Raw genomic sequence first — 27,916 nt, 5'->3', positions numbered from 1 at the left:
TTGGGCAATTGTTCGTAGAATTGCGACAACTGAATCGATCAAATGGGTGCTTGAAAGTTTTGCTCCAGATAGATCTTGAAAAAAAGATGGAATCAATTCACTTTTACTTATAGGAGGATTCTAACAGGATAAATTCCATAGTCGTGGTGGCAAATAGTTGAAAAATTATTTCACTAGGGTGATCGCTTACTTTTCAAATCAGTGGTCAACGTTTGACACCCTTCCTTCTCAAGTCAGTGGAACAATTAATCGACCACTAGTTTCGTGTTGTTAGCTAGACTGTTTCGATCTGAGAGCAGTTTTTCTTGACATTGAAGGTGCTTTTGACAACGTATCTTTCGAATCTATTCTAGAAGCAGCATGAGATTTTGGTGTTCCTTTATGTATTACGAACTCGATACACGCAATGCTTAGCAAGCGACAACTGTGCTTATCGTTAAGATAAATAGATGAATAAATTGAGTGCCTGCAGATGTTCTTAAGCTGATGTGCTATTTTGTCGCCGACCGCTTGTTAAGAAAACTATAAGCTTGATTTCGCCAATGATTGTCATATAATGCTAACCGGTATTTGCATTACCGTAATTTTTGATTTGATGCAGCTGGTCTTATGTGTTGTTGTGTGTTTAGTACGTTGGGGTAGTTCTTGATCCAAAACTCACATCGATGTCGGAATCAACATAGCAAATCATGAAGACTCAAATCCAAGCACATACACAAAATTTCTGCCAATATGCAGATGACCGACGCAACATGTCCGAAAACTCTCATTTGTGCGTTTAAATTTTCACTTCGAATTCCATTTTTTCTCAATATAAACAAGCGCGTCGGTGCCTAGCAACAAGCGTGCGTTCCTGGCTTCCACATATCTTCACCTTAAACTAGCCGAACAAGGTTATAGTCCTAAATGGTTACTTGGGATGAGTATATACTTGCTCGTGGTGACCTTACACTGTAGTGTAGTGTTTGTTTTAAAATTTCACTGTGAGAATCCCTTTTCGCGAAGGATAGCTGTATAACTTAATGGAGCGACAACTTGAAGAATACGTAGTTTGTCACGGAAGAATACGGATTGTTTGTTGAAGGGTCGAGCTGGTGCTGGTATCTGTTGTCTTTAAATGAGAATAGATCAGTCCCTTTGGATTGGTAGATACTGTACACGGCGTATTCCAAGCAAAACTCCTCGCGATTCTGCGTGGCGTACAATCGGCACTTTAAGACGGACATTGCGGTACAGTCAGGGCATGCTCTGCATCACGAAAATGATGAAACAATCTCCGATTAGCGTGTAGAACGAACCAATCGAGCCAATATATTCTGATTCTTAATAAGAGAACTTGTTTGTTTATCCCCGTGTAGCTTGTACGCGGGATATATATAGATATCATGTACATTCTTCGCACAGTAGGGTCAATTTCAGGATCTTTGATACAAAAATTATTCACATGTTTCTCGCCGCATTTTCCTCAGCTGCTCTTATTTCTGCAATGGGTGGCCCTATTGTTTGCAGCTAAACCAGTTAATGACCCGTGGTATAAACAAACGGAGAGGCACACGAACCTTGTGCAAGAGGAAGTAGCTCAGTAAATCGGTTCCAGCGAAGGTCAGTCGATAAGAATTTGATAGAGGGCATGATTTTTTCCCATCCTTCGCGATTAATACTGAATGCAAACGCTTGCAATCCATTATGTTCAGCCGCTAATGTAAGGGACTTCTAATAACGCGAACCCCTTCCTCCAGCAGATAATAGCAGGTCACACTCTTACCGATGACTACACCATCAATCTCGACATCCGGAGCAGGTATATTTATAAAATAGTTAACTAATGAGTTCGCAATATCCAATATAGTTTGACTGCTTTGAACAGGCTATTACCATCCTGAGCTTGTCCGAGCGAACTGTAGTTTTTTTTTATATTTGGGTGGGTAAAAATCACAATGGGTCGGGTTGCATGCTTTGAATTCAGTCGGGGATCGCTAAAACCTTAGAAGTCGATCCTGATTCGATTTCCTTTTGACCGACCTTCCGGAGAGAAACCCATCGAAACCGTCTTTAGACGGGGTAGGCGTATGTGAGATCGAAACTAGTTATCGCATGCTGAACTCAACCTTTTATGGGTACCCGGGCATTTTGGTATTACTGGACGCTATTGTATAGATCAGGCGCGGCGACTGACTTTGTCGGCCCAGAAGCGCCAGATTCGCTTTTGGGCTGTATAAGAATTTCCAACCAATGGCGTACCTCGCAAAGTTGTGTTTTAACGAAAACTTGTCTACTGGATGAGAATCCGAAAATGTCCTAGAATTTGTTGTATTTTCCCGGGCATAATTGCAAAAATCCAATCAGGGCTCTGGCTCATTTATCACATGGCTGCTTTTCAAAGTGATAAGTATTATGTGTGTGAACTTTGTAGATCTGATATTTACCTGCTTCGCAGTAATGACATAATTTGTCTGAATTATTGGTTCTGCATACATAGATGAGCTTGTGTGTGACCCTCAACTTAAAAATTTACTTAAATTCAACTGTTCACTGTAGTTTTTAGAAAAAATAACGTAATTTGTCATTAACATAACCGAGCCCTCGGGTATATGCAACGAAACAACTAAAAAATACCAATTTGTTACCCTGCACTTCACCGTAAACACTGCGAATGGAAAATTCATTATTTTGGGTGATGGATCGTACCTTACATTTTCTCACCCTAAATTAAGTGGAAACGATCTATATTACCTATTGGAGCAACGCCATATGCTAGCAAATCAAAATTCGAACCGAAAATGTTGGTATGGATAGCCATTGTTTCAATACCTACGATCCGTCCAAACAGATCTAAAGTGGTCTATGCAGATGTTTATATCAGTACATGCTTGATAAATTTGAAGTAACTCATCAAATTTCACACTCGTTAAGAAATATTGCTTGGATCTTTCAAGTTACCATTATGCAAAAATGTAAATGTGACGTGTATGCTGGCATTTGCTAATGATTTAACAGATTCTGGCGGCTGGTTCGCACTTTGCGACTTAATTGAAGATGATTTCTTCTTACTCATATTAGTTGTATATTCTTTTGGGTAATCCCTTGCAGGTTTTTTTTCGTAATTATCGTAGGCACCCAGCGTGGTCTGTGCACAGATAGATTCAGATTGTAGGGTTACTTAGGAAGGAATGGGGTGTGTTAACCGCATTTTTACTTCTCGAATAACGTTGTCAATATTTGGAAAGGGACTTCTATTAATCCTCTCTATCGAAGAACACTAGCACTAGCATGGTCGAACTGGAACAATTCGTAATGTTGATTTTATGCGAAAAGACTAAAAGTCAAAAGCTATCGTAGCACCACCTCCTGCTTATTCAGCTAACTCGTCTCGATAAACTATGACGGGAAGTATGAAAGTAGGGGATTCCTTTGTTCTTCAATCAATGCACATATAATATAAGTAACTGTTTTGTCATTGTCTTGGCGCTGGCTCGTGCAGAAAGCACACTGATAATCGTGACCATTGTGATTGGTGGTTGGGAATTGACTGGTAATAAACTGAAACATACAATACCATCTAAAGGGGAGCGAGTGAGTTGTCTTCTTGTAGTTTGATGAAAAATTCCATACAAATTTCAAGCACTAGATTTGATTTATATTAGTAGAAGATGTTCGTGGCGGGGCAAAGAAACGACTCAGGACGATGGTCGACATATTTTCTTATAACATTATTCGGGATTTTTCTTTGGAAATCTTTGTGCGCGATAGTCCCTCTTCAGGCTGATTAGATTGAAGGTAGTACAAACATCTTCAAGCTATATTACAGGTATCAGCTTGAATACTCAGATACTCAATTATCAACGCGAAATTACAAAAGCACTAGAATGCAGGACATGCAAATGCCCACACCATAAAAATGACACACAATAACATACAAACGCCCGAGTCCTTCGCGATAATACAAACCCGGTCGCAAACGTGATCATTAACGCATACCTATCCTCACGATCTTGCAATCATAAACGTCCCGACGATTGAGTCAACGTGATGGCACTTACGAATATCTAAATGTGGACTCATGTACCAAAATACAAACAATACAAAATACGAACGTAAATCATACTCGTCCGTGAGCTTCCATTCTGAAATACGGAACTTATATATATTAGACCACAAATCTCAGGGTGCCATATTTGGGAACTCCGATGAGATGGGTGATTTCATCGGAACCGTTTACTCAAAATTAATCAGATTGATGGCTCGTGCAAACATCCAAAAGCTCACGCAAACGGCTGCACGGTTATATTAACGAATTCGAACCTGCAAAGTTATAAACAAGCTAGCATCCCGAGCAGTATCAAATTGAGAACTAGACTTGTTAGGGTGTAGTAGTTAATGATTGCTCAGGTTGTTATCGTTTTTGTCGTTTTAACGGTTAAAATATCAAAATCGAAAGCAGAAAAATTGTCAAACAGAAAACGTTTTATACTACCAGTGTAAAAAAATTGAAAACTCATTGAGATATTGAAATATTTCAATGATAACAAAACAAGTAAGATTTGATGTTTGCCAAAGAAATAGAAACAATAATGTATTTTTTTCTATGTTTGAATAAAATTATCTAAAAATTTTGCAATGTGCAGTTGAAACATGAATTTAAATATATCGTTGAAGCAAGTGATGTCAACGATTTCTATTCAATTCAATTCATATGAATTTTTATGCCTTCCAACTTCAAATGGCGATATTTCAAGAACCACACTTTTGATTGGAATAGTTTTGAGTTCTTTGGAAAGCAGAATGATTGTGTTGAACAATAAATTTAAGCTTTTCATTCAGAATTCATTTTCGTTTTCACCTTACAATTTTTGACATGGCCTCCCAAGGGTCGCTTTTCATGACTGGTTAAAAATTTAATATAGTTCCAGAGACCTGGGCCATCTTGCGCGTTTTTTGCGCCAAAGAATTCATATACATGTTTTTGAAAATACCCATATGGAGACGCCCTTTAGCTTATAAATCTTCTTTCAAATTAGCTACCTACATAAAATCATGTTTAAAAATTTGTGACTTTTACTACTTTGAAACCATTTCTGTGAACAGATTCGATTGGCTACCATTATTGACGTTTATCGACCTGCGCCTTCAAATAGGTTTACATAGAAGTAATCGAAAAAAAGAATCTTGGATGTTTGAACTGATATTTGAAATGACCCAAAATTAGTAAGCAATAAAATGTTAGTCATATAAACTAATTTTTATAATTTTGTGACAACTTCCGTATGGAGAGATGCCACGGTGTGTCCGGAAGATCCTACCTTTGTTCCTAGCACCTTCGCTTACACAAACGGAGTTATACACGCGCAGTTACAAACACGCTAACACACACGACATATGAAGGCCCACGCAATCAAACATGTTCACATACATTCGCTCGAATCCTGCGCGACCATCCTTGCACACTTAGGTCCGTGATCTCGCAAACATGAAATCACCCAATAGAGGGATTCCATGAGAAACCGGCCGACTGCAAAATATGACCATCGTCGATTCGAACGAAACTTTGCAGGTGTGTTCGCTGTATCTCCATGATATTCTCTGGCAATTGGAATATTTTGATACAAGAGTAATTTTTCAAATGGGCGTAAACGTTTCTATGCGTATGAATTTCAATTTTTTTTTGTTCGATTACTGTATTTTATACAGCAAAACTATCTGAGAACAAGTTACAGGGAATGAATACTTCTGTCCGAAAAAATATACACTGAAAAAAATGTTGTGTCATTTTTCAAAAAAACCAAAATTTATGATAAAAGTTTAAATTGCGAAAAAACCCATTTTTTTAAATTTTTTATATTTTGATACCAAAAACCTAAAGAGAAAAGAAACATTTTGATTGTGATTGCATGATGGAGAAAAAATCGGTAAAAAAGTTTTTCTAACAATAAGTTCGTACATGTTTTTAAATTTCATACTAATTGACATACAAAATTGTAATTTTATTACAGAATATAATTCTAAGCACCATGTAACTTTGAAATGTTTCACAATATCGCCTTGATGTCAAAGAGAAAGTTGCAGGAAAGTTTTCGGGCCTTTTGAAAAACCTATTATTGTTGATGGAGAAACGCGACTAACTTATGAAAAGGTCGTAATAAAACAAAATAATTGTGTTGTTAAAACAAAAGTTAAAATATCTCGAGAACTACTACATTTTAGAAATTTTTTGTTAAGAGCATTTCGATTTAAAATGGCGTTTAGAATCATATTCAAAAAGAAAATTGTATTTTTGACTGCAAATAGTAAGAATTATAAAAAAATGTCAAAAGTTGTTGTTAGGAAAACTTTTTTATTGAAAGCTTCTCCAGGATCCAAATACACTAAAAAAGTTGCTTTTACGTCTTTAAAACGATAAACATTAAATTTTTGACATTTTTTGATGGAGTAACGCGAATAACTTTTAAAAAGAGCATAATTACACGAATTAATTGTTTTTGAAGGAGCAAAATTTCAAATATCTCAAAAACTATCGCATTTTGGAAGATTTTTGTTAACAAAAATCTTCCAAAATGCGATAGTTTTCGAGATATTTGAAATTTTGCTCCTTCAAAAACAATTAATTCGTGTAATTATGCTCTTTTTAAAAGTTATTCGCGTTACCCCATCAAAAAATGTCAAAAATTTAATGTTTATCGTTTTAAAGACGTAAAAGCAACTTTTTTAGTGTATTTGGATCCTGGAGAAGCTTTCAATGCATTTTGATTTTAAATGGTGCTTAGAATTATATTCTGTAATATAATTACAATTTTGTATGTCTATTAGTATGAAATTTAAAAACATGTACGAAGTTATTGTTAGGAAAACTTTTTTACCGATTTTTTCTCCATCATGCAATCACATTCAAAATGTTTATTTTCTCTTTAGGTTTTTGGTAACAAAATATAAAAAATTTAAAAAATGGGTTTTTTCGCAATTTAAATTTTTATCATAAATTTTGGTTTTTTTTGAAAAATGACAACATTTTTTTCAGTGTATATTTTTTTCAGACAGAAATATTCATTCCCTGTAACTCGTTCTCAGATAGTTTTGCTGTATAAAATACAGTAATCGAACAAAAAAAATTGAAATTCATACACGTAGAAACGTTTACGCCCTTTTGAAAAGTTGCTCTTGAGTCAAAATAATCTTATTACCTGTGGAAAATATTTAGTCTTGCATGACGGTGAAACGTGTAAAGTTTCACTGGAATCTAAGATGGTCGGTCACGATTTTAAAGATTTTCGGACGGATCTTCGTGGAATTCCTCAATAATTAAACACATATAACGCGGTCCCATGCGCGAACATAAAAACGCTCGTTCCCACGCGATCGTACAATCTTCCTATCTAAACCGTACAGCTTCAGTTGAACCCTTCCCAAAAAAGGATGAAAATATAAAAATCATTGGATTGAATCAAATTACCTAAACCAAGAAGTCTAAGATAACAGATAACCGTTTGTTGATTTTTGCGATCCAAACTAGCATTTCCCGAAACATATCGTTATCTCATGTCCAGTTCCGCTACGAGCAGTAGTACGAGTACTTTCGTATAAGCAGATAGCTGCTGCTGCGGCGATGAGCTTTGAAATGAATAGTATTATTTCGTCTATTTCGTTCTACCATTTAGTTAAGCTTGTTGATATTGGAAGCATTAGACTTTGTTTACGGTCGCTTTGAGAACGAGATGTGGCGATGAAACTTCCTATTCCAGGTAGAATGGATGCGCGATGCTTTTCACAAAGGTTTATGATGAATTATGACTCATCTGAAAGGTCGATTATGTATGAAGGCGTTTCAACACTGTTGGGAAAGGCAAATAAATCAACCTTGGAAATAAGCTGATTATGTATGGATAGCCATGGCCATTAGAAAGTGATTTATGAATCAATAGCATTGCGCTTCCAAGAATTTCCTCTATAGGAAAAAGGAACGTTTAGTTTATCAGTCAGCGCCAAGGTTTAGAGTGTCTGAACCTTTTATCAAACAATCAGTAATTCTTCGTTTAATTTAAGACAATTAAATTTTATTAGTTCCAGTGGCAAGGGCATTATAACCTACAAGATGCAGTATTCTTGAGTTCGTCCACTTCCTACAAACGATAACCATGAAAAGATATTTCTTATCAAGATTTTGCTTCCTATTAACCGGCTCGCACCAAACAAAACTGTTTTAAATTTGTATACACGTATTTACCGCTCATTATTTCTCATCTGTCTCTAATTTAATGGCAAATCGGACTCCCCCCACCGTTCGTCTAGGGTAAATAGCAAGCGGCGCACAACGTTGCTGTCTTCGCGGAAAATTGAATGAACAAATTACAATTTCCGCTTCTGCTTGAATCTTTTCCGTTTGCACAATCCTCAACTCCACCCACGCGTGCTCGGTTCGAATGTCCTCCAAGCCGTCGCCGCCCTTGGATGCGATGTGTTGCGATGATACCCCGATGAGTTTTTTTCTTACGTTGAAGTCTGGCTGCAGAAAAAAAGGCACGTAATCGGTGAACCGTCCCCATCTACCCGCTAATTACGGCTGTAGTAATTCAATTACAAAACAGTTATTTTTTCTCATCATCATCATCATCATCGTCGTCATCTGCGCTGTCTTATGTATGCTTCTGCATGCAGCAGCATAACGCATTCTTCGGGCCCGTACTTAGTTGGTCGTAAGGTGTAAACACAATGTATGTGATTGCGGTGCGTTGCTGGTAGTTCTAGAATGAATGCGATCCATGACCACATGCATTGTGCAAGGGTCTCTGCACGGTTGATGCAGGGGTAATCTAGAAGAATTTCATGACCATCACCGGTCGTTGCGCTTTTGCATTTTTTTTCGATTCTGACATGTTGCAAAAGAGATAGATGAAGCGAGAGACCGTGAACGTGCGGGTTTTAGATAGACGCCTCTCTTGCTAGATTCAGTTCTATCGACGAGGTGGGTTGTTGCGCAGTTATGTGTATTACATAAACAATAACGTAAAATTTTTATGAAATCGCGAAATTACTATATGATTAATTGGGAAATTTCTTCACAATAAATATTGGTTGGTATAAGTAAGCAGTCGCGAAATGAATAATTATAATCATAGTTTTGTGCAATTGAGTATCTATACTTACCCACGTTTTGATATGATGTATTGCTACTAGAATTGGATACCCGTCGAATTATCCAACGACGTGTCTGTCTATACCGGAAACGCTTCAGACCTGAGAACCGTTCTAGATCCTCTCGAAACCACATCGTTTGTCCGTTGTCACTAAATTCTCCAAGGGATGACTGTCTCTAGAACCAGGAGATAGAATAATGAATGAAGAATGTATAAATCAACTGTGCGTGCCTATAAATAGCGCTCTTGACAACATCCAGATCCAGACCCGATCCCTCGTCACTCGGTTCTTCTATGCTAGCTAGTACAAACGAACGGTTTAAAGAAGGTGTCATTAACACGTCGCGGCGTCGGTCGTAACCATAACCCCGAGTGTGTTATCTCGTTCGCCCCTGGGAGAAGAAATATGATTCTTCGCTGGTTATCTTTCTTGAAAGCCCGTCTCACTCCAGAAGCGCTATCCGGACCCTTCGGCTCAGCCCTGATTTGTGTCGATTGGTAATTTTTCAGCGCGGTCGTTCGAATATTAGTCATTTGTTTTCCATTAATATGTATATGTATTTATGGTAAAAGCCGTGATGTAAAGTATAAGTTTAGGCGTAACCGCAGAGAAGATTTTTTGGAGCTAAAAAAAGAGTTTCGTAATTTGGATAACTGCGCCTACAAATCGGTTAAATTAGGATGATGAGCAGCAATTTTCCATCGTCTAGCACCTCGATTTTGCAAGAACACACCGTTTACCTTCAGCACATGTCGGAATAATAACATAGGAAGCACTAAATTGATGACAATCAAGTGCAAATTTAGCTTCCATGTACACTAACTACACCGGTCTCTCTCTCTCAGTATGCAGGTTCGATCCGTGTGAATTTGCATTACGGGTTGTTTCATTGCACGATTATTCCACCACGGCTCCTTGAACCGGTTCTTTGTCATTGGATGAGTATAGATAGCTCTAGCTAGCTCTGCACGAAGCGTTACACAGGAATTGCTGCTTGAATTGGAATTGAATGTAAACGTAGTAGAGATATTCCATTGGCCGTAAAATCGTCTGCTAAGTCTGGCGAAATAGAAAGTCAACAGGAACAGAACGTAGTATTTTGGGGCTTCCTTTTAGAAATGTTTCCGTACTTTTTATTATTTTTCCCAGACCTGAAGTCCTTTTCATTTTGCTTGTTTTTTTCAAATGGCGTATTTAATACATTTTTATCACAAATCTCCCAGTGTTTCTCTATAATGCAGAACAACTGCTTATCATCTGGCTAGCAAACTATATTTCGCTCTACAAAAAAAAACAAAATGCAATTTTAAAGTACTTTGAAAGCAGGTTTTGAAACTTATTCAAGGTTTTGCTAGTAACGACAAATAAATTTGGTAGCCGCTAACAGCAAATCGCTCGTCAAACCAATTTTTTTTTTCGATAACATGCTATTGATGCTGGTTATGCACTGCCGTTCTACGCATAATTGTCCCGTGTTACCTTTTAATCATTTTCACCTTTTTATCAAACAGTCCTTTTTGAAGTATATTTTTAGAAAAGACATCCAAATCATAACGTTTGTTCGAAGACTCCGTGAAAAAGTTTGCCCCATTGTTGAAATTCTACGCATAATTGTCCCACTGACAAAAAGTCCAAAAAGTATACAATAAAAAAATAATTACGTAGCATTTAGTTATGAGGTACATTAGGCTAGATATCGGGCACTGAAAAATACAGGTTCATTAAAAAGAGATGGCCGTGGTAATATTAATTACAGCAGTGGGATTAATCCTGTAAAGCTCTTCATCACTATCGCGCTTCCATAACATGCTGAACGCACATATTTCCGATTCTGATGAACTCCCTAGTAACAAGAAAACTCTCGACTTACACTTTTGTAAACAAAATGAGTAATGAACTACGTTAGCATAGATAGTGGCGGGACTGATATGAGTAGAATTTTTCGGTTCCTGTCCGATTTCTCGGTATAACAGTCCCACTTAACATTTTTCGTAAAAACTAACGTTAATTAATTTGTTAAAATGAAAAACCGGTCTGATTATATTGGAAACAATTACTATAAACGTAACTCTAGACAATAAAACTTTATTTGTTGCACCGCTTCTCTCCAGATTGCTAATTTTAATCTTCAATCGCGTTTTTCTCAGTTACCAATTTGGCAATATGAGGCAATTGAGCGTAGAACGGCAGTACAGCCCTCCAAAATACTGTTAAAGCGTTATAATATTTCAAAATCGACAGAGCTCTTTTTTGACAAAATCTATTTCAAAGTTTCAGTATTACCAAAAACCAAAAAATAGTCTCCAAAGTGCTAATTGCTTGCCAAACAAACTACTTTTTAAAAAGTTCTTATTCTTCTGCTTAAATTAAACTTAAGCTAAGAAACTCTGGCTACCTATAAGGCAAACGTCCTAATACCTATATCATGTAGCTGTCAATTATCAATACATTTTTGGAACGATATTACAACACAAACTACCATTGTCTGCTTTCCGGCACTGTCCGTCCCAGTGCACAGAGTTTTTTTCTTGCTAAAAAACTTGGAATAAATTATTCGCCAAAACAGGGCAAAGGGCCATTGTCGCAATATCTTATGTCTTTCTCTAATGTGTTGTTTCTTGCTCGAAGACCGTTAAAACACGGGAATATGCAAACGAAATACAACCGACGCGATTAAAAAAACGCGCCCAATAACGTACAAACGCCTGAGCATTTCGCGATAATACAAATGCGATCATTCATGCCTATCTACTCCCCCGATCTCGCAATTATATAAACGTCCTGGCGATTAAGGTGGGCGTCTGGCGTGAAGTGCTCAAACCGAAAGAAAGTTATTTTAATTTACGATTTTGAAGGCAAGACAACAATGGATTTTTTATGTACTGTTAAGATTTATTTATACATTCATTGTGCAAATAAATCTTAACAAGAAATATTTTCAGTCACGCAGACCCCACACATACGAGCGTTCCAAGAGTAGACGTCCCACCATTTCTTCGTCGAGGAGCGCCGCGGCGAACACGGTAACTCTTGATAAAATTATTTGACACATGAAACTCAATAAGACTTGTAGTTAGTAGATAAGCAAAAAAAATAGAAAAAGTTCTGGTTTCGGAAAATCGCGTCATGAAAACCGGAAAATCTCATTTCACTGTAAAATTCGCTAATTTTTCTATAAAATAATCGGGAGAATTTTTTTTGTTCTGTTTTCTGCTATTCATTGACAGACTACACATATTGTGCACTCACATAAAAATATCAAGTCAATTCGTCGATTACTTTTTGAGTTATCGTGTTCGCCAATTTGAAAAATGCGGTTTCGGGAAAACACTATTAGAGTTGCCGATAGATTGAAATCTGCGTGTATTATAGCAAATACGCTCGAGAAATGCATAGCTGTTTAAAACAAAAAAAAGTTCAGTATGGCCACCGAGATTGCGGGAGACTATTCCAAAGTTTCAATACTGACAATTAAGCGAATAAAAAATCATATTAATATTTATAGAATAAAAAAGAAGTCGATTTTTTGCCTATTACATCAGACGCCCCCCTTTAGCCAACGTGGTAGCACTTACGAACTTTTTAATCCCGGTCTTATGTGCAAAATATGCAAACAACTACAAGGTTATATAAACTGATTTAAACCCACGAAGGTATAAACACAACATAGAAACGCTCGCGTCCTTCGCGATAATACAGATCTGGTTACGCATGCGATCATCTGCGTGAGCCCGCATAAATAGAAACACCTCGGTGATCAAGTCAATATGTTAGCACTTCCTAATTTATAAACATCGTCTCAAGTGCGATTATAATAACGCCGGAAGCCTCTATCATCGGTCCCAGCAGTCTAGGTGCAATATTGATCTAAAAAAATTAAAGAGTTGTGTACGGGGCACACCGTGGTCGTAAAAATTAAGCGTTTTTCAAGAGGGTGCTATATAATTCGCGAATGAATTTTAATCAATCACAACTATCGACTCACGTTCTAGTTTACTTAATTTGAATCTATCACAACTATCTACCCACGTTCTGGCTTACTTTCTTGCTTACATATTTTACAATTTGCTTACACACTCCCCATTTAAACGTAATTTATTGAAGGTCATTTCACAGTAACTAATTTAGTTGATCCATCTATCAAAAATAGGCTGAGCTGTCCAGAAAATATATTCAAAACGAGTAGTTCCATATTGAGGGTTGTGACGCGGAAGGCCACGCTCACCAAAAGACATTCAGTTCTTCCAAGAAATATGGAGTTTCTTTTTTCAATTAAATTTTCAATAATGTATTAATGAACCTAGGTAAACATACTTTAGGTTAAGTAGTTCTTAATCGATTAATGGCTAAATAAATGAAGACACAATTTGTGTTCCTGAGCAAATCCCTACCATAACTTATTTAGTTTGGCGTTGTGCTCTTCACGCGCAAAGATGTTGTTAGAAATTGTTTTCCTTAATGAAGAAAAAATAATGTTTACATAGATTGTTCTCCACTAAGAAGAAATATCGCATAGTTTATTCGGTATGTTATTTTTGCGTTTTTTACAATATCTCGAGATACGTTGAATTTTTAGCAAAGACGCATCATAATCCTCAGTATAGGTACCATAAAATTAGTAAAACTCGGAGGCGTATATTTTGGGCCTCCGTTTTCATAGCATGATGTAGGGTCAATCTTGAACATTGATGGCAGAATGGATCAGCATCAGTACACGCAAATATTGTAGGATTATATGGAGCTATTCGTCGGTCTATGCATAATAATGGCCCTAAGCATACATCTCCGTTCGCTAAACAGTGGCTTTTTGATCAGATGGTTAATGTTCTTTCATGGCCTGCACACCGCCCAGATCTAAATCTAGTAGAAAATCTGTGGAACGACGTGGAAAACACGTCAAAGCGAAGAAATCAAAGAATCTGAATGATATCTGTATATCTCAAAGAATCTGGATGATCATGGTTTGAAGTTAGAGAGCTGTTAATTCTAAAGGAGCGATAATGAAAGCTGATTGAGAGGGTCCTTCGTTGTCTAGGGACAGCAAAAATGTTTCCCGACTAAAGACTAGATGTCTGCTAATTCTGTGTTCATGCTCCATTTAACTTCTTTGTTAATTTAATTCATATGACTACAAACTTCGCCTGCTACCATCATACCATATGATTTATTTTCATATACCCACTAACATTACACTGCACCTCTTGCAGGAATTAGTTAATGATCTATTTGATTTTATTGCATTATCTGTTCTCTATACGTGTTGAGTATAGAGTGTGCTAACTCTGTGTCCACCATTGTACAGTCACAATCTCTCTTATTCCAAACATACAAACGCTCGTGGCCATCGCAATAACACAAACCTCACAAACGCGTCACAAACGCGAAAATGCAATTGTAATCATCCACACATACTCCCGCGATCTCGTGATTAAAACACTCCAGTAATTAATTAAACGTTACAGCGCTTATAAATTTTCAAATGCGGTCTGAAGCATTAACTCACCATTCGCACGATCATAATTCAGTCACGTCCGGAAGTACCTACCCTTGGTTTTAACAGCCTAGACTCATGCATTCAATTGGACCAATCAAAAAATATCGCTCATATCCACTAGATAATAGGTTCCTCGGCTACATGACCGGAAACTCTAGTGATATGGAGGAACTCTCTTCTAGTATTTGAACCGTGCGCTGAACATTAAGCATTAGATTAATGGTCCGCACGATAATTTAAGAAAACACGCAATGATTTGAACACGGTTAAAAAAATCGATTTTATTCTGGCGAAGTTAAATACACGCTAGCAGACGCGACTAACACGTCAGCATACAAACACTTGAACTTCGTTCACACACTACTACTCACAAACATGAAAACATCCCATAAACGAAATGTCAAGCTGGGACCTACAACCGTATGTGTTCGCGCGATTATGAATCCGCTGTCCGGCAAATATGAAATCATCCCAGCGATAAGGTGATTTTTTAGTGCCAACCCATGTTCCCGTAATCTCTACCCTACCCCTAGCAGCCTTCAGTTGGACTAATCAAAAAAATTACGCAAAGATAACACGTTCCATGGCGACAAAACCGGGAACTCTTGTGATGTGTGTCTACTAGCATCTGAACCATACGCTCAAAATTAAGTGTCAGATTCACGGTCCGCGCGCGATCATTCAAGAATACACGAGAATATGCGAAAGACAGTTATAAAATCGAATTTCTGCACGCAAAGTTACATACACGCTAGCACACGCGACAAGCGTGTTAACATACAAACTCTCGAGCCCTTAGCGATCATCCACGCGCACCTGCGCCCGCGATCTTACAAACCGGATAACGCTTCGATGACCAAGTGAACGTTTTATCACTTATAAATTTACAAACGCGGTCTTGAAAATGAATACCTACAAACGCCTGTATTCCCGCGATCATAAATCGGTTACGTCCGGAAGTTCCTATTCTCGGCCCTATTCACATATTCACTAGAAAACACGTTCCAAAGCAACATGACTGGGGAACTCTAGTGATATGGAAGCAGAGCAGAAAAATATTGTTTTCGTTTGCCAAAATTAGGCGACAATGACGGGAGAGATTGGAATTGAGAACGATGTTAGTCCCTTCGATATTGAAGTGCTGGGTAAACGAAAATACACTATTAACGATATTTATATGTCGTTGTTCGATTTCGTGGAATTACGAACTAACGATGATATTGGACGACTGAATCACTATTGGTGTGCATATTTCCCGTGTTTGCAGCGTTCTAGTGGCTGTTCTATGATGCACATTGCTATAATTTCATTGAATGAAAATTAAAATGAAAAATCAAAATTGCTGATTTAAAATTAAAACGAGATTGAATTTTCGTATTGCCATAGGAAAACGAAAGTCGCTACTTCTGCAACTCGCTTCCGTGAAATCGAAAGAAGAAGCCGGCTTTGTCTTTTTTGTTTTACTTTGGATGTACTTAGTAACGAAGGAGGTAGCGAAAAGGCGAAGGTGAATCCAGTGGGGTTCATCGTTCATTGAATGGATATGAGAATTTAGGCCGTATATAAAAGATCTCACTCTCTTCTAGCATCCGAATCGTGCACCGAAAATTAAGCATCAAATTTACTTTCTGCGTGCGATCATCCAAGATCACACGCGAAATTTCATACACGCTGGCACACGCGACCTACAAACGTCCACGCGATCGAATGGGTTAACGTACAAACGCTTGAGCCCTTCTCGATCATACACGCGATCGTGAAGACTCTACGCTCGCACATATCCGAAACGTACAATGAATATCACATTCAGAATCACGGCCCGCTGCAATTGGCCTTAGGCAGTGTTTTAATGGGTGACATTTCCTGTCCCGTGAGATAAAGGAATTAAACTAAGTGTACCTTGTGAGTTAGAAATAAAGGTGATAAAGCAAGGACAACCGTTGTTATCAAATTCGTTTAAAATTGTGGAAAATCGTAAACGCAGAGATTGTCCAGATACGTTGATTCATTCGATGAGTTTTACCGTCGCAGATGCTTAATGTGGAAGTTTTTCGAGACTTAACTTTTTGTCGGTTCCGACAGCATAACTTGACGCGTACCGGACATGCCGAAGACTCAGGTGATTCGCATTTTAAATGACAAATATCCTGACACCTGCGTGTAGAAGACAAAGGGTTCAATCATCGGAAAACTCTAAGCTTGCTCATACAGCCCTATTCCATGCTTTTCTAAACTTTCTTGCTTCAACTTCATGTTTTTCGTTTGAGTACTATGGCTCTTAATATTGAAAAAATATCTTACACCTTCCAGTCCCTTGCTAATTAAATATCGTTGCAATATAAAAAAGAACAAATTGACTCACTCTTAGTCGCAGTCGTCAATAAAAAAAAGAGAAGAAAAAGATACGTTGAAATCAAAAGCTGCAGCGGCCATGTCAAAAATTCTTTGTAGGCCAGTGATAGCACCGTGCTACAATTGGCAATCAAAGCTTAATGTTGTTGCGTAATGTTCGTTTATGTTGATTTGCTACCTGGGACATCTAACGCATCTACCTTACAGAGTGTCAACCGTGAGCGATGCTCTTGTTGTATTCCAGCGAAAATAAAGGAGCTCCAGTTGAATCAGCTGATACCAGTTATCATAACTAGTGAGTCGGACGGAATCTCTCCACGAGAATCTACGGAGTGACACTGAAATTCTTTCAACGCCATTATTGTAGTTTGGGCTTAAAACTTGAAGGCAATAATCCAGGATTAATCAATTTTGACTATTCTGAAGATCCCAGCGCTCAAGACCTGCCAACTGCATAGGAGGCATGTTATTTAAACATTGGTTGAGAATCCCGAACCACTCCCAGACACTGTTTCCAATAAACGCCAATTACGTAATTAAATCGGATCTTCCTTTCTTGAAAATAAGATTACCGAAAACTTCTTTTGGTATACAAAAAACTTGTAAAGACTCCAGATATCTGCAATTTCCAATTGAGCGATTCGGATGAAATAGCTTGAGATTATCCGCAAAAGACGAACATCATAAAAGTACAGCCGAAATCTCAACGATCCCAGGTGGCTTCCTTGAGGTATTCCTGGCGTAGAGGTAAATTCGGTTGTCTGGCAATCTCTTATGGCAACCAATATCTTTCAGTATGTTGGTAGAATGAGAACCGCTGCAATACATTCCAAATCTGTCCATTTTTGCAATATCGTAATCGCCACTTGGGTATAGTTTGCAGTGAGCCTGAAGAGGTTCCATAATCACTAGCTCGAAGAACTTCGAGGCAGCATTTAATGAAATTATTCCACGATTGTTATTGAGGTCTCGATGATTATCTTTTTTATGTCTCGGGTCGAGACAGTTCAGATAGACCTCCAGACCTCATCAGCAACTGGTTGCCAGCTGAATGGTATCACAGCAGCAGTAGTGGCACAAATTTTAGCATTATTCTCGCGGCCTTGTTTTTGAAGTCCCTGAATAAACAGCCTCCTTTGAGCTACAAGACTAGAGTTACCCAGAGATCTGGAGACTAGAGAGATGTGAGACGACCGCACAACTTTTAAGTGACCACAGGAAAGCAGCGAAATCGCATTGCTGCATCCACTTGTTGAAACTGCAAGCACAATCATAGCACAGTCAGTAAATGTTCTCATTAACTCTAGACAACAGGTGCCAGTCATGTAAGTGCGATAAAAAATCGATCCGTAAATGTCGCGTCATGCAATTTTCTCGATCCCAGTAACAGGAGAGTCATATGTCTTATAACCAGAACTTATAGCTAATATCAAACTGTACTGTTGAAATGTGGGAAGCACTCACCAGCATATGTCAAACTGAGCCCGCTGTTTGTAAATCTTTGTGGGGCATTACATGAAGTTCACGGTGATGTTAACAATTTCAAAAAATGAACTAAAATCACTACAGAAGATCTTCGATTTCTCTCGATAATTTCGCAGACCAATACAACACTATACAGGAGACTGACCATATGTGCCCCGTTTGCTATGGGATTTCCTAAGTTTATGGGACTGATTTGTGATCATGGGCAGAATAGTCCTCAACTCCAGTTGGAATCGGATAAGTAAATCATGCAAATAAACACCATAAACGACCAAAAATAAATGATTTTAACAGAGTTAATCGATCGCATGATTTTAACAACAAAAAATAATCACTGTGTAGTGCTGTGAACAAGTAAAGTAATTTTCAAATTATAGCTAGCTCCATCACTCGGGGTGGGCGTAGCGTAGTTGGTAAATTGATTGCCTTTTACGCAGCGCACCTGGGTTCGTGTCCCGACCCCGCACATAGTGTTAGAAATTTTTCATAAGAGATTTTTCTAACCCGAAGAGGTTTTTAAGGTTAAAACCTCTATAATCGAAAAAAGCTCCATCCATTGTGATAAATAAAATGTCGCATGGGTGCGTGTTTTTTTATTTTGATCGTGCATCCTCATAGCTGGATAATATTTTCAGTTGCGAAAGAAATTATTTTGCTACACTAAAATAAATTTAAACCGAAATTATTATTCTACTGCATTATTTGTTAATAATGTTAATAATACTCACCTTTCTCTTTCTTCTTTATCCACAGATCAATGGGAATCCTATTACCTCCAGTATCGCAGGTGACTAATACTCGAATCAACATGACCCAGCACCACCGGAACCGAAGTTTGGACAGTGCTCTTCAGCGGATACCCGAGGTAATAATATTATCCTATTTTTTTTACTTGTCACCCATAAATACTCAACGTTTCTATACCCCTTTACACCAGGTTGAAGTATCCTCACCGAGTGCCGAATCGGAAAACACCCTGTGCACGAGCTCGATACTCGGAGCCACCATGTGCAGCAAGATCATTCAGTCCTCATCGACGAACCCGAACAACACACCGGCTATAACGCGGGGGATCAGCTGTAGTGCCGGAGCTAGTGTCTCCTCCGAAAATGGCATTCGGAGCAGTAGCAGCAGCAGCAGTAGTGGAACAGTGCTTAACGGAAGCGAAGCTGGATCTGCACTTGGTAATGCGTTACCACGATCGAGTAATTAGGAAGGTTTGATTGGAGCTAATGTTCGTTTTTGATTTATCTTTTTTTAGTTGCTGGATTGCGAACGGGAAAGGTCGAAAACGAAACCCTTGGTGGGAAAGAAAGTGACAGCAAAAAGAGGGAAGACTTGACCAGCCTAGGGTCGGATGATTCCGGTGAGTGTGTTTTAGTTTTAACCGGGGAACTGATTAAAACGATCGAAATGAACTACGAATTAGCCGTTTATTATCGGGAAACTATGACATACATTATAGTTGCATTTTTTTTTTAAATGGAATGTCATCAGAAAGTAGCTACTCACTACGAATTTAGAATACGGAGTGTTTCGTTACATTACATGTGGTGAAATCATTTTTTTCTGTATAATTTAAAACAGCGAACATGTTTCACACCTGATCGACACGTTATAACTAATGGCTGTGTCCTTTCATATGGTGTCTTCGGAAATGGTGTCTACATAATAATCACATTATACTATCATTAGATGCTCTACAGTCTACGTAATTCGCTTGAGGACATTCATCATGCTATTCTACCGAAATTCTGAAATGTAACGATAATTTTGTTTATGTAGAATTGATAGACTTAATCAAAGTCATTAGCTTAAATATACGGTTAATTTCCGGCTTCAATAATGACGATTTTCGCGCTAAATCGTGTTCAGAATTGGCAGCACCCTCTCAGATTTTTATGAAACTTTCTGTACATGAAGACTTTGTCACAAAAAGCCACTTTGCATACTTTGTTTTTCAAAAATTATCTAGATTGTCTTTTGAAAAGGGTCAAACTTGTTTTACCTTTTTTTTTTGAATGGCTATAGTCTAAAAATGACATATACTACAAAAAATGTTGTAGGAGTGATTTTTGCAAAATTAGTTAAATTTTTGAATAAAAATATTGAAAAAATTCTTCATCGACACCTACACTGAATAAAATCGATTTTAAAAATTTAAGGTCGATTTACAAAAAAAAAATTTTATTTGGATGAAATTTTGTTCGAAGATAGGTAATTATGTTCTCTACCGTCAAAAATTCAAGTTGGGCACTTTCAAGGAAAAAAGTTATTTCAAAAAAACTTCCTTGTCCAAACTGATTTTTTCAGTGCATTTTATCGAAAACTATACCAATGAAAATACCACTTGGCCGTGTACGAAGAAGTATCTTGTATATGTACCCGCCCGGGAAGTAGAGATTGATGGTGTAGTATCCAACAGGGGCTTTAATTGCGAAGTATGGGGTTCGCTTCTTCAAGAACCCTTTGCTTCCGCTAGTGAAAATTCTGGTTAGCAAGCAATTGCGTTCAGGAAAAATAAAGGAGTATATGAAAAGGGGGGTGAGCGTAGCGTAGTTGGTAAATCGATTGCCTTGTACGCAGCGCACCTGAGTTCGAGTCCCGACCCCACACATAGGGTTAGAAATTTTTCATAAGAGATTTTTATATTTTCCATCGGCCTCATTTTGAACCTTTCGCCGAATCTGCACATCCAAACTTTAATCTTTTGGACGGGCCTAGTCTACCTGTTCACCTTTTTGTGCCGCGAGGCATGAGCTGCCGTCGTTGCAAACAATTGAGCCTACAACGACTTATTTTAGAAGTAAGGCAGTTCTTTTAAGGAACGCTCTAATAAGAAATGCAAAAGAGCGCTACGGCACCGACAACGACTAATTTCTACGTTTCCTTGTTCACTAAAGAGTGAGAGTCTGACCATCCCATTCTGGGAACATCTTCTAGTGTACCTATAAATTTCTGAAAGAAAAATCAGTTTTCTCTCCTAAGCTTCCTCGTAAAGGCCTGAGAGTGTCCCATGAAGGGTGCTGTTACAGAACCGATTAAAGGTCAGACGAAACGATTACCCGACGCGAACAACCGAGAACAGTCTCCTACTTCCTGGTGGGCAGAGATTGCCTAGAATTGTACGCGAAAGAGAATTTTGAACGCCAGATCGCGCAAATTTTTTCCAATATACGCGACGCTACAAATGCACATGAAAAACTTGATGAAAGCTGAAAAACGCGATTATTGGCACCGGTCCGTCGACGGATTAACGGATGGATCATCAGAGAAACAATGTTTCGTCTGGTGGCTTGGGCCTACGTTGTGTATTCGATTCATCCTGTGATTGGAATACACGGAACGTTCGTCATATGATGACAGTTATGCATCGCTTTTATGCTAATTATTATGACAGTAGTCGGGAGTGCAATCATAAAAGAGGCTGTGCTGCAAACATTCTCCCCATAAAACTGATGGTTTTGTATCTACCTAGCAACGACCATGCCCATCGTTATAGTTACAGGAGGCTTTGTATTTCCTGGAGAAAACAAATGGGAGTTTTTGTGTACTTTATTTGAAAAATCATGGCAGATTACCTTAGTTTGAGTTTTTTCGCTGTGCTCCATTCCGGGTATTGAGAAGGCGGACACTTGGATTAAAATGATAGTGAGAAGATGGACATTTAGGCATTAGAAAATGATATTTATGAATATTCGCGTAGCTTCACCGCGTTTTTAAATATTTCTTCTCAGATGACGCTCGAAAATTGGCAAATTTCGTGGAGCGATTGAAATTCAGGAATCCCAAAGGTATCAACAAACCTTGGTCCAAAAGAATGGATGAGGGTCATGACTTCATTCGGGTGATATCTCGGGTCATGTATAATAATTATACGCAGAATGCCCATCTCCGGCGTATTGGGGTCGTGGAGAGCGGTCGCTTGTGGTGGCGGTTATCGCGATATTAAACATGTTGTCTGGTCGTGCGCTAAGCGTTCTAGTACCAGATCTACCAGCAGTTAGGAAATACGATTCTGAGATGCTTATGACTTTCATTGGTTTAGTTTTCGATAAAAATACAATGAAAAAAAAAATTCAGTTTGGACAAAGAAAAGTTTTTTTCAAATAACTTTTTTCCTTGAAAGTGCCCAACTTGAATTTTTGACGGTAGGTAGAGAACATAATTACCTATCTTGGAACAAAATTTCATCCAAATCAAAGATGGTTTTTTTATAAATCTTAAAAAAATTAAAATCGATTTTTTTCAGTGTAGTAGTCGATGAAGAATTTTTTCAATATTTTCATTCCAAAATTAAACTAGTTCTCATGTACAGAAAGTTTCATTGAAATCTGAGAGGGTGCTGCCAACATTTGTTCGAGTTGGCGCGAAATTCGTCTAATGTTTTATCTCCGTTGCTGATTGAACAGCTACATCATGTTGTTCAATTTATAATTAACCAAGCTTCTAGCATATTTTAAATATGGTTTTGATTTTTTGTTTAATTGACGACGGCAATCTCAAAACCACAGTATCTTGACGATGAATTCTATTTCATTATATACTCTCACAAATGTGAACTTCGATGATCCTCCAACTAAAATTTAACTCTTTCTTTATTTGCACATTTTTACAATCAGCTGTGCACTTTCATAACAATTTATTGTGTCCACTATATGATATTAGGAATTACAGTTCGATAAATCATTACAAACTTGCTTTTTGCCGAGCTCCCGTTTTGTTGTGTGACAGTATGCTCTTAAGAATTGCTGCTCGTAGTTAGGCCGCAAATAATTCCGATAATTGCAAACGCCGTCAATCCCAACACTACAACCAAGTCAACAACCATCGCTTTCTGTGCAACCATGTCAATGCTACAATCACTCATATCACGCGCGACCGTATCCAGTACCTTACAGCGCGAGTGGTTTGTATGTGCAAGCTCGTCAGCCTCGAAACTGAGAGTAACGCGTTCCGCGCTTGAAGCCAAATTGTCTATAATCAGTGTTATATTATCCAGCGCCGTAACACGAATTTTTAATGGCTTGTAGCACTGTTCCAGCGCACTTGGTTCGTGTTCTATACACCAACGTCGATCGGAACTGTTATCAATCGACTTAACTGCAAATTTGTGTCTAGATTCGCTAGAGTTCGGAACCTGGTAGCAAAAAATATCAAGTATCAAGCCGTCGGTGTTACTGTCATATGCAGTAAAGTACAAACATTCGGATGAATCGTTCAGCGCGTTGAAAAGTGGCCAATCTGATCGTTGACTTAAAAAGTACGATCGTGGTTTCAGGAAGGTAATACGGAAATGATCCAACCTACAGTTCCCTTTCGGTTCGAACGGTTGCGAACAGTCGTTTAACACACAGGGATAAGCTGTGCCTGCTGGTGTCCACAGGAGCATTCCGACTAGTGAAGCGCTCAAAATTGATATCAACGGCATGGCGTTTCCGAGAAAGGTACAAGCGAGAATGATTTGATGTCAACTGCGGTGTTTTGGGATATATGATTGCTGCACGTAATGTGACGAAATATGATTACCAGCTAATAAATTGAACATACACGAATTAGTGTTTTGCAATTACTTGTCTTGAATAGGTGAGGTTCCATAATTACTATGCTAGCATAGTAGATATTAATATGAGCTATCGGCTGATATGTAATGACGAAAAGTCTTAAGAAATCATATCTATGTGTGCTACTAGCTGGTAGCGAACAGAGGCATTCTTATTCAATTTGTCGGAGGCGCCAATGCTTTGTTGGAGATGTTGAAGCTTACTTTCTATTATCACTCTCCATACAAACTCACTGTTTAGGCCGTGTTGAAGCATTTCACCCAAGCATCGGTTCATTGGATTTCAACTCCCACGCCGTAGAAGGCGACATAAACGGGAGTTCCTATATGTATCACCGTGCCGAAGACTGAATTTTCGGGAGCGATTGCCAGCCGTGAACAGACTATCATTGGCCATTTTACACAATTTACAGGCTTTTATACTTAAATCTCTGGTCTTACAGGAAAGTCCATCCCTTAGGTTGACGGGTTTGACAGTATTGCAAACATCATCAAGCACCCTTTTATTACAATATCCTAAATTAGATTCATACTAACACTCACTAACACAATTAATTGCATATTCTCTCATATACACTTATAATCTCTCCCATTCCAAACGTACAAACGCTCGTTTCCTTCGCAATAACCCAAACCTGGCCACAAACGCGAACATGCAATCATCTACACAATTCAAGTAAACCAACCGCTTGCGTGATCATGAATCGGTCACGTCCGGAAGTCTACCCTCGGTTATAGAAGCCTATACTCATATCTTCAGTTGGACCAATCAAACAATGACGCTCATAGTGACTAGAACGTTCCACGGCGACATGACCGGGAATATGGGGAAACTGACTCTTCTAGCATCTAGCACTAAAAATTAAGCATCAGACTCACGTTACGCGCGCAATCATTCAAGAATACATGTGAATATGCGAATGGCCACACGATTTTAACGTCGAATTTATGCACTCGAAGTTACACACACGCTAGTGCAAGCGACAAACACGTTAACATACAAACGCTCGAGACCTTCGCGGTCACACTACCCACGCCAACAGACAGATATGCACCCCTGGACTCGAACGCTAAAACTCACATCTTCCACGCACACACCACCACATGACTCATAATTAGACTTTACATACTATGTCACACGCAATAATTACAGGTTACAGGTCGTCTGGCAACCGAAGAAAGTACATCTCAAACGCAGAACTTATCATTTCAATGATGGCCTTGGATCTGCGTTGCCTGTGTTCAAGGCACCATAGCTTCGTCCGTCACGTCAAGGATGTATGAAACCCGCTAGCCACCACCCTCGACCCTAGTTGCTCATAAAATACGACGGCGTGCAATAGGAATTTTACTTTTGTCTTGTTTCTTTCATTTATCATTCTCACTTTTAGACCATGCTTGTTACCTTACCTGATTGGTTGGGGGTATCTATGCTTTGTTGGGGATATTGAAGCTTGCCACCCGCCCTAAAATCTACCCAAATTACCCAGACTCGAGGTCGAGGTCCGCAAGGTTCGACCTAGTCGCTTGTGGCTGGTAGTCGGAAGCAAGCGAACGTGATTTCTTGCGATAGTCCCTTTACGGAAAAGTACCATGTCTATGATCCAGCCCATGACGTAGAGCTAGATGGTGTAGTTGTCGAGATGGGTATCGCTTGTGTGGATCTGCTAAGGGACGGTGGTAGCCTAATCACATTATGGTGGTAAGGCTTCGTCTACCTGCTCGTTTGTTTGTACCGCGCGACAGGAACTGCCTCACTTGCAAACTGCTGGGCCATACGGTCCACCACTGAAGCAATAAACCACGATGTTACAAATGTGGGAAGAATTTCCGCAGAAAGAATACTGAAAAGTGTATTTACTGTGAGAAGAGTTTTCATGAAATAACGTCAAGCGCACCCGTAACGAATGCCAAAAACGCTCGTTTGATGAAATGTTGAAAAGTGCTCCGCCATCAGCTCTTTCAAATATGCAAAACCTATGCAAATTTACGAGAATAATTCTAACGGTTCATAAGAGAAAACATCTATTGTTTTTTCCGGGACGTCAAGAAATAAGAGAAATATTTCCTTCCTTAGGCTACTCCGAAAGGGTCTCAACGGTTTCGTTTCTGTGGGCGCGTCAACTAGTTTAGATAAAACCAATGGAAATACTACCTTAACGCCAAAGCAAGTTGCCAGCGGACTTACAAATTTTAGGTACAATAAGGAGTACCTAGCACTTCCAGGAATATCACATTACAAATGGAGACTCAGTCCAATATTGGGCTAATGCAATTTTCTGACATAGTGAACTTAATTTTTACAATGTTCCTTGCCGTTACTTTTAACACGTGTGAACACGCCTAAAGCAACTGACTGGAACCGAGTGATGTCTCGGTTAGCCAAGCACAGAAGCTCTGGGTCGCTGACTATCTCACTTCTGGATTAATCCTTGAAATTACAGCTCCAAAAAATGAGTATGAATCGATTCCTTTTGCAATCTGACGCATTTGCATCATGCGAAACATGGCTCATTTCATGAACTGATCTCAACTTCAACGATTTTACTATTGTTCGCTTGGATCAAAAAATCTCCTCCGTGGGAGTATTTTTGGTGTTTCAAAAGTGCTATTCTTTTAAAGCAACCTTCCCTCGACCAAATGTTTTGTAGTATCACAGAACACCTACCCGAACCGCGATCATAACCGAGCTACATTAATCCAAGATCTTTGCAAATGATTATTTTGAACACAGATGAAATGACTCAGATTCTTGCATCATCTGCGCACTCAAGCTCGCTAAATTTGTCCCTCTGCTCTTCCTTCGGTATAATTAGATTGCAAGCGGAAAGTAATGTTGCAATGGAAAAATCGAATACATATAAGAATTTCCTCCGGGGGAATAGTGAGTACAGGCTTATGGTTGGCTTGTTTTATAAGCCACGATTCAACCTCCGACTAACGAGTGGAGTACAGTGGGATCAAGTAGGTCAGTTTTCTTTGGCGAGCTCGTGCGATGGCATTTTTGCACTGATTTTTACAAATAAGCACTCGTTAGAAAGTTTATAAATCTAGCAACTTTTTGGCAACAATGATTTTATGTCTGGCTAAATATTTTTCAAAGTAAGTCCAATAAGGTGAAGACACTTTTTTAGATGTTTTTAAATTCTGGTAATATGATTCGAGGTTAAATAAAATTGGTACACGCCTAGAAAACCAGCGGGTCAACTTTTATTTGAAAAGTATGTATACTGAGGATTATTCAAAAACTAGTAAAAAAACTAATAAAAACTAGTAAGACAAATAATAAATGGTTTCCATTGACGTCATTCAGGTAAGAAAATGAGAAAGTACCAAATGATGTGAAAAATCATGAAACCGTGGAAGAAAATGGTGAAAACACGTGTTTTGCAACAGCTGCGTCTGGTTTTGTACGTGTGAATGACTTCTTCGGTGTCCTCGTCGTCGCCAGAGTGTGGAATGGAAGTTGTACATTCCAACTCACGCAGTTACTTAGCTGTGGGACAACAACGTTTGCGCTTCGGAGCATTTTATTTGGGTTCCTTTTCCTTCTCTTTTTTATCATATTTTTTTCGATTATCTACTTCAACACCACCTTAAATTATTATATTGTTAACTGACACGAAATATCTGACGCATTTTCATTGATGACGAGCACTTTCCTTTCATACGAGCACGTAATGTTTCGAAGGGAACCTTGAATTGTTTAGAGGCCAATCGAATACTGGCTTCATCTTGAACAGATGCAATTGCATTCTTAATGTCCTTTTCAGCTTGACGTTTTTCGTACGAAATTACGCGCAATTTTCCTGTCAAAATAATTCCAATTTGCATTATAGTAGTGGCCTATAGTGTCGCCAAGCGTCTATTTCATGTTGATGTGCGTATTTCATCGT

At 38.5% G+C, this 27,916-nt stretch overlaps 1 protein-coding gene across 1 annotated transcript in view; it reads left to right on the top strand.

Moving 5' to 3' along the window:
* LOC131688509 (uncharacterized) overlaps positions 1-27,916 on the top strand; it is a 314,553-nt gene that overhangs the window by 245,464 nt on the left and 41,173 nt on the right. Inside the window, exons 3-5 of the mRNA XM_058972805.1 lie at positions 19,211-19,322; positions 19,395-19,641; positions 19,719-19,823. Of these exons, the coding sequence (XP_058828788.1) occupies positions 19,211-19,322; positions 19,395-19,641; positions 19,719-19,823 (464 nt within the window). The remainder of the gene's footprint in view (positions 1-19,210; positions 19,323-19,394; positions 19,642-19,718; positions 19,824-27,916) is intronic.

Source organism: Topomyia yanbarensis, chromosome 3, assembly GCF_030247195.1.
Source record: "Topomyia yanbarensis strain Yona2022 chromosome 3, ASM3024719v1, whole genome shotgun sequence".
Classification (NCBI taxonomy): domain Eukaryota; kingdom Metazoa; phylum Arthropoda; class Insecta; order Diptera; family Culicidae; genus Topomyia; species Topomyia yanbarensis.
This window is presented reverse-complemented; position numbering and strand designations above follow the sequence as displayed.